Source organism: Diuraphis noxia, unplaced genomic scaffold (assembly GCF_037042655.1).
Source record: "Diuraphis noxia isolate RWA-SAM2 unplaced genomic scaffold, SU_Dnox_SAM2 contig0002, whole genome shotgun sequence".
In the NCBI taxonomy this organism is placed as follows: Eukaryota; Metazoa; Arthropoda; class Insecta; order Hemiptera; family Aphididae; genus Diuraphis; species Diuraphis noxia.
Window position 1 is genome coordinate 12,582,439 of NW_028301712.1, and position 14,630 is coordinate 12,597,068.

Consider the following 14,630-nt stretch of genomic DNA (forward strand, 5'->3'; position numbering starts at 1 on the left):
CACGGCGAGTGAGAGTGGCTGGCACTCCCTTAGCCCCTCATCGGAATATGCCACTGGCGATGATGACGTGTACTGCAGTTAATTACAATAACAGATTATACAGTAGATTCCTGTTATGTCGACCTTGATCTCGAATTTTTCGTAATCTCGAACTCCTCTTGAGATAATATATTACAACAACAATAAAACTTTTTGATATCTCGAAATTGTTTTTTGTTCGCTTCTTGCAGAGTTTCGACACATATAACACGAGTTTACTACATTAATATGTCGATATAGCGATTGTGTTAAATTTAAGATTAGTTTGTAACACCATACTGTACTCGAGCCCTCGTCGTCGGCATTTACCCTAATAGACAATAAAATATATTGCTTGTATATTATTATCATAATATACCGAGTATAATACAGCGATACCTACGTCTAGATAAGTTACTCATCCTCCTATCATAAGTACGGTACAGAGGTACCTAAAGTGATATTATTAAATATTACGTGTAGAATATTAATGAAAGTCGTCGTCACTGCGATCGTGGTGGATTTTTGTTGCGTTCGTTATATTATTCTATATTAGTCACAAACTCACAATAAGGATCAACGAGGTCAAAATCGGTTTCGTTGATTGACCACTGTCGCAGCAGACATGCACAACAGACGCGCTCATCGGAGACCACACACGAGTTGCGTTCGTCGTTCTTGATTAACACTGATTGGTGTGTTCGGATAAATTGGAGCGTACGCAATTGTTATGTTATTATTATTGTTATATTACGCTTATATAATGTTACATTTTTCGTGCGCATACAGGCGCGTGACAATGGCGCACGGAGAGAGTGTAAAAATATCAAGCGAATTGACGAACGCTTCGGATTTGGCGACGAAAACCACACACCGGTCTGACATATAGAGGCGCTCAGGGCCGTATTTAGGAATTTGACACCAAGGGGCAACAAAAAAATACGCCTCATTAATCATTATACAAAATACAAATTTAAATTATAAAAAAATTAGCCCCCCCTCTCCTACTTAGCCGCCCAGGGCAACAGTACCCTGTAGCTCCCCCCTAAATACGGCTCTGGAGGCGCTCGAGAGAATTCAATTTTTAATCGGACCTTGGATAACCTCCTCCGAAAAAATGTAATCATCGTAAAATCGTCATATATACCAGGGCCGCACCAGCCTTATCAGTCGTATAATATAACATGGCGAATAATTGGATTATGCCTATACCGACGTAAAATACACCTTGACTGTATACGATTTATATCTATACAGGAATTTATTGGGAAAATATCTTAAATTATAAATTAACAAATATTATTCACTACTTTCTTTTCTTTTCGATTTTAGTGAATTCATTGGAAATAATATTATGTCCACATCAATATATCTGAATTATATATTGTTTGTGATGGGTATAATTGCGTATATCATAACATAATATGGATTGCCCGTGCGTGCCTGTGCGCATAGTTTGTTTCATAATTTTTTTTTCTCCTCCTGCACCAGTCGCCTCGTCTTGCGTAACCTATAATAATAATATTATATTATATACATTTATACCGCGTTACGTATACCGACATACCGTATGTTATGTATATAGAAGCTGTACAATGCGCGTCCTAATATAATATGTCGGCAGAGTATTTTTGATCGACAATAATATGCACGCACGACGACAGTGCACACCACCGCCGTCGCGTCGTTCCATAAGTCTCCTACTCGTTTAACCCTTTCTTCGTATTTTTTTTTGTTATGTCTCACTGCCGACGTCGCAGCGCGTACCGGTTGATCGTCTGAACGTCTTGCGCAAAATAAAAGTAAAAAGTATTACCCGCAGCTAGAGCTCTGTGTACACGACGTGATGGCGGTAGCCTCGTATACAATACGTCATATAAATGTACAATAATAATAGACTTGCGTATATCTATACGACTGTGTGTGCATATATATAGGTATATATTCAGGAGCCGTCGGTATATGCGGAGAGGCACACACTGTATACTCGGAGAGAGACAGCGACAATTTGTTTGTGGGTGTTTGGTAACCCTTTGCTCTATATATATCTCTCTCACTCTTCCCCCCTTTTTTTTTACTCCGGTCTTCTTCTTCTTCGGCACAGTTCACACAGCATGCCGCCCACTACTGTATACATATAATGCACGACGTACAAAATATATATAATATAATATTATTATAATATTATGCGCGCGTCTATTAGTGCTATTACTTAGACTTAATTCTTTTACCGGCGGTGCGCTGGTGCTGTTGTGTCGCGAGTTTTTTTTTAGGGGAACACTCACAAACGAGATAGTGGTAATAATAATATAATAATGGTCCTTTGTGATATTGTCGACGATGCCGCCGCCACCGCCTTTGATAGAGCATCAGTCGCCATTGACCGCTGTTCCGCGCGTTGGTTGCTAGAGCGCACCCTTTTGTCGCCGTTGTCGTCGAAACGCGATTTTTTCGCGCAAGAAAACGGACGAGATTCGTATCGCTTTGCACACAGAGTCATAGATTATGTTATTATGATTTATGATATTTAGCGAATACCAAACACATGTATTACGTGAAGAGAGCACTAAAAGACGATTCTGTTATATTTTTTTTTTTTTTTTTTTTTTTTTTTTGAGGTAAAGGCTTCAATATCAAAAGGTTATTAGCCTAAAGTTATAACATTAGTGTACAAGATAATATAATATATACAGATATTTACAATTTTACAATTTATGTGCAAGATGGATATGATGAAAATATTTGTAGATAGCTTCGGTGTTTTCTTCACTGAGGGCGAGTTGAAGGGATGATGGAATCTTGAAGATTTTCCGAGCTAGGGAGTATTTTGGGCATCTTTTTACGATGTGTTCGATCAATAAAGTCACGTTGCATATGGTGCATACTGGAGCAGGTTCCTTAGTGATGAGGAATGAGTGGGTGAGGTGGGTGTGGCCTATTCTGGCTCGGGTAACGATGACTTCGTCTCTTCGATTAAGGCTACCGGAAAATTTCCATTTTTTGATGAGAGGCTTGATGATTCTTAATTTATTTGATAGGGGAACGTTGGACCAGTTTTTCTGCCATGTCTCTAATATTTTGAGGTTAATGATATTGAGTGACTCTGAGGATCTGTTATATTATATACATGTATTATGTAGATCAACAAGTATTTAGATATTGTAGGTACTGTATGCAGCTACCTATTCCAATATTTTTAGGTACATAAACTTTTTCTATGTGATCATGACGTGTGAGTCTTAAGACCGTACAAATGCGAGTGGGTACTTATTTACGTAAGTGATATAAGTATGTCTATAAATGGAGTTGTATGAAGCATCATATTATAATGTACAGTGAAAACTCGATGATTCGAATCGATCGGGGACAAAAAAAAATCAATTTTCGAGGTTTCGTTGTATATAATATATTTTATATTTAAATTAATGTACCTATATACACGAAAATGAATTCAGTGTACATAAAATATGTGCTGGTTGTTACCTGCCGCAATATTCATTAACATTATTGGTATCAAAAATATGAAACTATATGAACTAGATTACGAAAAATATGTATGCGTTGAATATGTAAAAAAAGGTTGTTGTCGAGTCTTGGCCAGTGTAGCATTTAGTAAACTGAAAACAAGATGTAGCAACAAAGAAACTAGATTAAACTATAATAGAATATCATAAGATCAGGAGTGGACAAAATTCGGTTCATTAGCAATGATCATTGTAGGACAAAAGAGTAATAGATTGTTATTCTATTTTAATTATGTTTATTGGTGTGTGTCGAAAGCGATCGGTGTATATCGTCCGCCACAATAGGTAATATATAATTATATTTATATTTTGTAGTTTTATACACATAATATGATCACCGGTATAAAATATGTTGAACAGTAAATATAATATGCTTTTATATATGGCACTTTGCTAGATTATTTTTTGGTCTGATTTCATGTCATAACTCATAATTATACTGTTTTTTTTCCGGTGGAAATCAATTTGTTGAATTTATAATATTATTGTCTATAGTTACTTATAACAAATTCTTACAGTGGAGCACAAAGACATTTTCAATAGCGAGATGTTATATTAACACGTTGGCTACCATGAGTATCACAGTTGTCTCACACCATGATACAATAGACATAATTTTGACGATCTCTGGTTATGTACCATGAGAGTCACGGGGGACTCACAAATCGTCATTATGTGTGTATCGTGTGAGTTGCTGGTGACTCTCAGGTATTTCGTTTTCTTAAAGTTATGTAGAATTCAATAACCAAGAAAACTTATATTTTTTGAGAGTCACGGGTGATACTCATCGTAAATAAAAAAAATATTCTTAAAATCAAGTCTGGTGGCCAACGTGTTAAAATACATTCCTCGCCCCGATCAGAATCTAAAAAAAAAAACATTTTTATACTTCTTTATATCATAGTGAAAAAAACCTAGGGTTAGGAGGTATCTAATATCCATCCCTCCCCTTGAATGTTTGCCACTGTATTCCTAACTGATGTTACTATGTTATAAATTATAATTCATATTGGAAGTGCCAAATAATTATCGAGTAGACAGCGAAGTACCTTCTCTACATAAAATACGATTCTTAAATACTTATAAAACATAAGCTGTGTAGTACTAAAAAATTACTCGTTCGAAATGCAATTCCCATTGTTATCGTTTCAATACATAAAAATACTGTGAAGTATAATGTACTTCGAGATATGAAATAAAACGTTGCTGTCATTCAAAAAATTAAAAACAAAAATAATAAAGATAAAGAATAATTTCTTTTGAAAAACTTTGTTTTGTAAATTAAGTAAAAAAATGTCCAGAGACGTTAAAAATTTTCACGAAAATGCGTTTATTGACATTATAAAAGAGTCACACTTTACTGTTTAAATATAATATATATCATAAAACAAACCCTATATAATATTATAATTTAAAGTCAATAATATATATTTATATTCTATTTTGATAACAATGTCTCGATGACTGATAACGTCTTCCAGAATAAATATTTACTATCATGATAAAATATAATACTGCAGTGTATATTGAATATAATATAATAGGGGAAAAATTATATTGATAGGTATATACGGCATCCGGCAACGATGTACTGCGTATAGTTCGTGAGCGATTCACATGACTCGAGTCGTAAAAAGAATAATATAAGGGAGAGAAAATGCTTACCGAACAATCATGTACTAGCACTTTGTTACACAATATGATAATAAAAACGTAACGCGCGCGCGTGTCCCTCGGCCATATATATATACATTATAATGACAAACACACAAATATACATATATGTATATACGCATTGTATACGTAAGCGGCCATAAATTTTGGCCGACCGCTTTCCGGAGCCGTCCAGAAATTTGTCATCGACGAGAGGGTCGCAAAAAGGGACACCCGCGGTGACCGTGCGTGTGTGTATGTATCCGAATCTGCCGATAAATCCCTGCTTGACATCCTGTGCCACCGCCGGTCCCACATAAGTATACACACACACACACATATATATATACTCGTATATGTAGGACATTGTTGCCGGTTTAATGAATCACCCGGCGTGTGTGTGTGTGTGTGTGTGTGCGTGTCTTCGCTGTCCCCTCGACTATCCTTCCGTCGTCCACGCACATAACCGCTATAACAATTACCAAACATTATCTTGTCCTTTCGACACACACGCCGCCTTCGATGACTCGTCCCTTTTGCAGGCTTTTACCACGCGCGTCGACGTCACCGGAAGAAATACCCTGCAGCGAGAACGCTCGTCGCCCACCATAAATATATTATATACTAAATAATTGCACCGTGAGAGCAAACCGGCCCTTTAAACTGGCATCGGAATAATCATATATATATATATATATATATATATATATATATTTATTAGTATTGTATTATGTACATTTAAGTGATTTCACGCAGGATTGGCAAACTTTACAAATAATATATAATATATGTATATCCGACAAAATAACACTAACCATCCCCTAAATGGCCAAATGACTGATTGAGCATAATATTTCTATACATATTATATATACATATCTACTCATAGTGTTAATAATCACAAATTCACAAGTATTGAATTAGCAGATGTGATATAATATAACTATACGATATATTAATTTTGTGTGTATATCATGGTAGGTATACTTATGCATTCGTATTTTATATTAAAATACATTTTAAATTTACGTGAATACCTATAGGTATATAAGTACAATAATTATATAGATTAAAGGATATAAAAGTCAATTGTTATTTATAGATACTTCTTAACTATTATATTATGTGAAAATATCTGTGCAAATTGGCTTAAAAAATATAAAAAATTAAGTGTTATTATGGCATCGAACTCGAAACGGGTGCAGTATACATTTTTTATTATGATTTATGACCGACTAAAATAGCGAATTCGTAAGTCGCGTATTGTCTGTTGAAACACTCTAAATCACAACGTTTTTCATTTTTTTTAACCGCAGTTGTTACTGTTCCAAATAGTTGAAATAAACGTGTGGATTACAGAAAATAGTACCTACGTAAGAAGTGAGTTTCAGGGTTATTGTTTGATTTCGCAAACTATACAGAAATATTTTCCCACGCTATTATTTGGTGATTAGTCGATAGGCCTGTTAACGTATCCTTAACGACACACACCTGGTACAACTTATATAATTACTTATATTTATGTATTTAATGTATATCATTTGACTTGATTTATTCATAAGACTTGGTCATATATATATATATATATATATATTAATATATTATACACACCGCACATATTGCATGGTTTTAGTTTAATTATTAATAAAGTATTAAAATATATTATATATTCTGGTAAATGAACAAATTAAATAAACGATAATAGATGGTATATTGGAAAACTTTATCATTAACTATGAAAACCAGCTTCAATAAATTTATTATATTTATTTATTTTTAACGTTATTCCAGCTGACAAAATGCTGCCTTAAACAGAACGACTGAATAGGACTTTCAAATCGTTATTAAAATATTATGACAACTGTTTGTTATAAACGATAATACCTTTTCTGAATAAAAGATACTTTTATTTTTGAGTTCAACATATTATTATGTATTACGTGGAAATGTCGTCGTACGTATCATGAAAAAGCTAAATCTAATATTTCCACACAATGGACAACATTTTTATGTCCAATATCTACTAAAGTACGTTGTTCGTCGAGGATTAACAAAACATAATATTTTTTTTATGTTTTTATGACCCAATGATACCCTGCAGTGTAGACATTCCATATATCGTTAACAGCGATTGACCCCAATATATGCTGGACGATGATGGTGCTATACCTAAATGTATTATTTGTATTCCCCATATTATACAGATGGCATGGAAATGATTGAAGTCGTCTTTGTTTTATGACTTGAAAGTTATTCTCAGACTCGTAAATTTCAAATGTTTCCCGCGCATGTTAAGGTTTTATAGGAAAATTCTAGTCACGAATGCAATATAATAGTTACGTTTAACAGACGAATTAACACGATGATGATGTACGCTACCATATCTATAAGAATTTACAACGAATCCGTAACGCATGATTAAGAAATATAACAGTTTTAGCTTACATCTTGTACATATAGAAACTCTATAGATAGTGTACCTTTGTATATTAGGTGTATCCCACGAATTGAACGTATTAAAACGTGTCGTGCGGGCAGGTTAGGTTATGTTACACACATATATATATATATATAATACATAGGTAGGTACCTATATATTATGTAATATATGTGTGTGGTTTTATGTACTCTTTAAGGTTTTTGACGTTTTTGTTACGAAAATATGGCAATGATGTGAGCAGATCTCGTTAAAAAAAGTATTAGATGACCTAAAAATGTTTTTTATTCTTTTTAATTTTATTATGTTGTATTAAATTATTTTTCGTGTTCTTTAATAATTGTCAACATAAATATAAGATACCGAAAAAATCAAGTACCCCTCATCGATTTACGTTTGAACAGCCTTCTCCTTTATAATTTACACTAGAATATCACACCACGAATATAAAATTAAATAGACAAATTTCAACTTTACGGTGAATAATTTTCATGAACGCGTAATATGGCTTGAACCACTGATAGCACTATACGGACCCTCATGATAGTACCTATCCATTGGCTTGGATCATTATTAAGCTGTACATAATATTATACTAAGTTTATTGAACTACAAAATATAACAACAGGTTTCATTTCAGTGCTTAATTCAATTAAACGGCCGAATATTTTGTAGTACCTATCCATTTTTGCAAAAATGTATAAAGTTGTATAAACCGAATTTATAACCCAGAAACTTGATGAGACATGAGATACGTAAACACATAATACGTATACGTCATGTACCCGCTAGTCTCACTACAGTCACTTTTCAAAATTGATTTAAGTGTACAAATGTTGTTGAATATTTAGGTTAGGTTAGGTTAACCACGGAAACCAATCATATAACTAAACATCATCTGCAACGTCGCCACACTAAAAAGCTTTAGCGATAATATATCGTGGTCATCTCTATACACAAATTGCAGTAATCATAAAAAAACCGAATACGTGTTATTTTTTATGATAAATTAATATTCACGTATGTCTTATTTAGTTATAATATATAATAATATGTATTGTGTATACTCAATGATTTAACATGTACAAGTATACAACATGATTCATATTATAGATTATAGGTCTATAACATTATAAAATTATAAAACTACCTACTCATTAAACAATACAAATTATTCATAAATAAGTAATACGCGTATTTATAATTATTGTATGTTAATATTATTATGTGGTTATAATGAAATATAATTATCTTCTAATAGATATTATTCATATGATATGTCATTATAGTTTATTATAAAAGACTTTAAAGTTTGATATCAACCCAATCACATTTTACTGAATAAATAAATAATACGATTAATTACAGAAACTATAAAAAGGCAGACTATAAAAGGTTTTATAGGATAAATGGATTATTTATAATAAGATCAGAAAATAAAGAGTTTGAGAAAAATTTTAGATTGACAAAGAAAAAAAGTATGTGTAGTTAAGAAGGATATAATGTATGTTATGGTTATCTACACATTGAAAATAGTTAGATTTTGAGTTTAAAAAATTTTAATTTGAAAACAAAAATGTTTCCATAGATGTTAATTTATAAAAAAAAAAATGTTATCCGTTAAAAATTTTTAAATTGTTATACAAGAATAAAAGATCCCATATAAATTATTATCATTATAGGAATTTAAAAATTATGGCGTTACATATAGTAACGTTTTTCATTATACCTAAACCTAATCATTGAAGTTCAATTGTTCACAAATTAATTTTCAACAATTTCAACACTTTTAATTTAAAATTAATTCAAACAAAATATATATATTATTCTAACGTTCAATACTTGTATTAGTAGTGTACCTAATATTATATATTACCTACTTGATAATTTTGTATTTTGTTCGAAATTGTTTTATTTGCCAATATCATAGAATCATAATATAACTTCGTTGTTTTTTAATATTCAGTCAAATTATAATATATTTTTTTTTATTTGAAAATAGCCACACAACAACAAAGATTATTGGCTTAAAATAAAGAGAAAAATAAAATACGTGTCTTACATTCTAGTACATAATTATATATAGAGTTATATAAATTAGTTAATTTTAAGTATTTTCATTACATTATATTAACATTTTTTCAATGTTAAATTATACTATAATACACTCGTGTTGGTAGTATTGTTTCCACACTCTTAATCTACCAACCATACAACTATACCCATAGGTACCTACCAACTTTTGATGGAACACAAAATTCATAAAATAATTGTTAGGTAAGTATTACCTATGTTTTAACTAGCTTTTAATAAATTTTTAATGATTAAAAAAGGCGTCGTGTTCAAAATTAAAACTTGATCTATGAAATCCTGATAAGGCTGTGGGTATAATAAAACTTATTTTACAATTCATAAAAACATATTGGTTTGGATATTATTAATTTTTCGCGTGCTTTTTCATACTATATATTCATCATAATATACTTCACGTTATAATCCAAAATGATGTAGGTATACCTAAAATATAAAATAATTGATATATTATTTAAATTAATACCATGTACCCCGCGAGACAGTATTTTGCGATAAAAATGTGATGTTTGCGTATATGTTTTATGATGACAGCCGACCGCATAACCGACTCGACGGCGGTGATCGGTACCAAATAGCAATACAATAATAATAATTATTATTATTATTGGTATTTTATTATTGCCTATTGGCATCCGATAAAACGACGGCTGGTGGCCATCAAGGATCACGGCGAACCGCCATGTCCGGTTTGTCACTTTAAATTAATTTTCTCCAATCTCCGTTCTCTAATAAATGATAACTGAGTAGTAACGATATTATACGATTTACGACCGGTCGATTGTAGCAGATTGTTTTTATTAGTCGGATTTAAACGAGCTCACAATTTGTATCTGTCAACCGGACGGCCGTAATTATTATTATTGTCGTTGTAACTTATATATATATATATATATATATGTCGTAGGCATATAGTCAAATCAGGCATTTTATTAAATGCCTAGGCATATAGTCAAAGAATTTAATGTTTATGCAATTTCACTATCCGCCTAGACATTTAGTAAAATGCCTAGTCATTTAATTAAGTGACTAGGCATTTGACTAAATGCCTATTTCATGCCAGGCAAATAATAAAAGAACATTTTGTATTATTTTAAAAATTTAAATATATTTTCTATCAGTTATTTATTGCTATTTTATACATAAAAAAAGCTGTGTATTATTTATTAATATGAAAAACACGTATAGATACTCGTATATGAAATAATATGTTTAATTTTGTGTCATTATGTCAACTATTACTATTGTTTTAAAAATGAAATAATAAAAAATAAATAAAAAGTTATATTATAATTACAAGTTTTTGTTACCTATTACTTGTTGTCACATGTTGTAATTTGGTGGCATTTGCTGGAACATTTAAGATTTTTCTTAAAACACAAGCACCTATTGGTTTGACATTGCCGCTTTCCTGATTGACATTGACATTTAACAAAACCTTGACCGTTGAAAATTGATAAGTTTGCTACTGCTTCACGTATGGACACGTATTTGTCTTTTTGTATTTTGCTGTCTTCTAAACCATTATTTGACACTAGTTGAAGTTCTTCTCTTGAACACCAATTTTTTATTATACCAACTTCTGTGCCAATTTGGTAAACGCCGTTCCGAATGTCTATCACTAACCCATTTATATTTTGACTATCGAGAGGTCCTCGGTCTACTTTTGGAACACTTAATACTATTTGATCACCAACCTCTAGTTCTTTAAATAGTTTTTCACTATTTTCTGCCATTTTTTTAGCTGCTATAGTTTGTCGTTTGTAAGATTCAATGCGGTTAACTTTTATCTGTTTTTCATTATTACATAGCAGACAAATATTTTCAATATCGTTACTATTATTTATAGAATAGCTGCAATTATCATAATGAATATTTCTTTTACATATAGTACATTGGAGTTCACTACCTGATTTTTCACAAACACTGCAGATATTATTTATGTCACAATATTGTAAAATATTTTCAAAATCTTCTTCACTTGATAATTTTTGAATAATTTCGGCAGGTAAGTTTGTAGAACTAAGACCTACCTTCGGTTCAGTGCCAAACAAGGCTCGATATGGCGAACGACCTAAAATTCGATGATGTGAAATGTTTTTTTGCCATTGTACAAAATAAACTCCGATTGACCACTTGGTACTTTTATTGTCTACGACCCAAGCTCGTAACATGTTTTCAACATCTTGATTTGATCTTTCTACAGATCCCTGACTCTGAGGGTGCCGCGGCCGCCCGTGTACTATTTTACACTCAGGCCACAATTCTGCTAATTCTTCAATTATTTTCGCTGTAAATTCTCGCCCATTATCAGATTGAAGTATTTGAGGTGCTCCTTGTTCCAAAAAAATTTTTAAAAGTTCGTGTGCAACTTCGGTGGCTCGTTTTGAAGTAAGTGGTCGAAGATATAAATATTTGGTTGCGTGATCCTGATAGTTCATAACCCATTTAAAATTTCCATCGGGTGTTGATTGGAAATCAATAAGGTCAATTTGCCCTCTTGAATTAAAATCTGCCGATAATATTGGTTTTATAACGACGCCTTTACAAGGTTTTGATTTTTTTTTGTTACAAGTTGTACACAAATTTATAAATATTTGGATTGCTATTCGAGGAATATTGTATTTATTTTTTAAACTCTGCTCAACTTTATCCCTTCCACCATGACCAGTCGCTTTATGACTTTCTTCGATTTTTTCAAAATAGTTTTCATATGGTACAACATAAATAATATTTTCGGTTTTAGTTTTTGGTTTTAAAATAATATGTTTAACATTTCCTACTTCAATCAGATCATATTTACGACATAAATAATATTGGTTTTGAGTTTTAGTTTTACCTGGATTCAATTTCGCATCATTGATTTCATTTAGTGCTTTGTCGTAGTCTTCCTGACTCCATGCCTTTTTTTTATCTTGGTTGTCGTAAATTGATTTTAATTTTTCATAAAACAATACACTGTGTGACATTATATTATATTTTAAAATACAAATAAAAACAATCAAAATTTTAAATATACAAAAAATGTCAATAGGTATACCTATGTTACAATATTACATGCAATCGCGATCACACTACATACGATTTACGTAAACGTAATAGACGTACTAAACTAAATTATTGTACAATTCAATCGCATGTTCTGTATCTTTTTCCGTAACGTCATATTTTTATCGTTATAATCGATAAGATTATAATTTGTCCCACAGTACTCAATATCTATAGATAAGGTTCTCATACAACCTAGTACCAACGTTAATTTTCCAAGGTAAAAACCAATGGAACTTTTATTTTTATTTAATAAGAATATATAGTACTCACTACTCGTACTATAGACTTTACTGACTATACATATATGCTATACAATATACTCGTACCATCATTTATGTCTATCACACCTAATTAGTTATTACCTGAATATATTTATTTTTTATTATTTCATTTTTAAAACAATAGTAATAGTTGACATAATGACACAAAATTAAACATATTATTTCATATACGAGTATCTATACGTGTTTTTCATATTAATAAATAATACACAGCTTTTTTTATGTATAAAATAGCAATAAATAACTGATAGAAAATATATTTAAATTTTTAAAATAATACAAAATGTTCTTTTATTATTTGCCTGGCATGAAATAGGCATTTAGTCAAATGCCTAGTCACTTAATTAAATGACTAGGCATTTTACTAAATGTCTAGGCGGATAGTGAAATTGCATAAACATTAAATTCTTTGACTATATGCCTAGGCATTTAATAAAATGCCTGATTTGACTATATGCCTACGACATATATACTACACTCGCGTCTAATAAAGTTGTAGAAAAGTCTATACGGACTACGGTAATAAATATATAAATGTATAGTAATAATAAGTACCAATATGTATATAGGCACACTGTTTATACGTGTTTCTAATACTCTAATGTATATCCTCCGTTTTACACGTGCAGAGCACTCAGACACTGAAAAACTCATCGTTAGTCATTAAAACAGGTATCGAGATATAATATAAGTGGAGTCGGTATTATAGCCTATATTACATAATATTATACTTGGTAGCACCTATATAATAATATAATATGATGATAACTTAATGTGTACCTACGTCCGAGTTCGATTTTTAATAAAATATTGTTCGATACTTTCATAACGATATTGTATTATAAGTATAGGCAAAATTAATTAGTAACGACACCTACTTTTCGTTTTTTTGCTGCAGGACGATCGATATGCGGCTTTAGAATCAGATCTGTAGATACGATTAAGGATTTATTTGGAAGCTTCTTTACTGTGAAGATGTTGTAGTGATTTTCGACTCTGAGTTTAAAAAAAAATGTCTAAAAAATTTAAAATAACCATGTATTACACGGCGGTAGGTACACCTAGCTATAGGGACTCAGGACTCTATACTCCGCGTAATTAAGGGTTCTCGAAAATAGGAATACCTATACATGATAATATCAAATTAGTCGAGACGATTGTGTTCTGGAGTAGGCATTTAATAAAACTATATGCAGTTATTGGAACAAAATAATTAGTCACAAGAATGTTGAAACCGCAGTATACGTGTATGTAGCAGTGTTTAAAGTGTACACAAAATACGCATTATACCTATACAATAATAGTATGCGATTTGTGAAATATACATTATCATAATATGGCTGCACGAAATACGATACCCACAGTATAAAACATTAACTATAATAGATTCCAGGCTTTAAAAATAACTCACTAAAACGTAGGATTTCGATTACATTATTTTTGCCGGTTCATAATAATATATAATAAACAATAGACGAATATATAGAGAGTACCTACCTATCATATGCATATCTGTGCAGGCTCGTGCACAAGGGGGGGGGGGGTTCAACCCATTTTTTTTATCTATTGCAGCCT

At 31.5% G+C, this 14,630-nt stretch overlaps 1 protein-coding gene across 1 annotated transcript; it reads right to left on the reverse strand.

Moving 5' to 3' along the window:
• Positions 1-11,036: 11,036 nt before the first annotated feature.
• LOC149058112 (KRAB domain-containing protein 2-like) lies at positions 11,037-12,164 on the reverse strand. Its single transcript, XM_089218315.1, has 2 exons — positions 11,757-12,164; positions 11,037-11,513 (listed from the first exon to the last, which is right to left on the reverse strand). The coding sequence occupies exons 1-2, from the start codon at positions 12,162-12,164 to the stop codon at positions 11,037-11,039; spliced, it is 885 nt and encodes a 294-aa protein (XP_089074441.1).
• Positions 12,165-14,630: the final 2,466 nt, after the last annotated feature.

Excerpts from the sequence above, each read along its gene's own strand:
- LOC149058112 (XM_089218315.1), bottom strand. The coding sequence starts at position 12,164 with ATGAACTATCAGGATCACGCAACCAAATATTTATATCTTCGACCACTT. Across the intron at positions 11,514-11,756 it reads TGTTTGGCACTGAACCGAAG|ATAAAAGTTAACCGCATTGA; the intron begins GTAGGTCTTAGT and ends AATGAAAAACAG.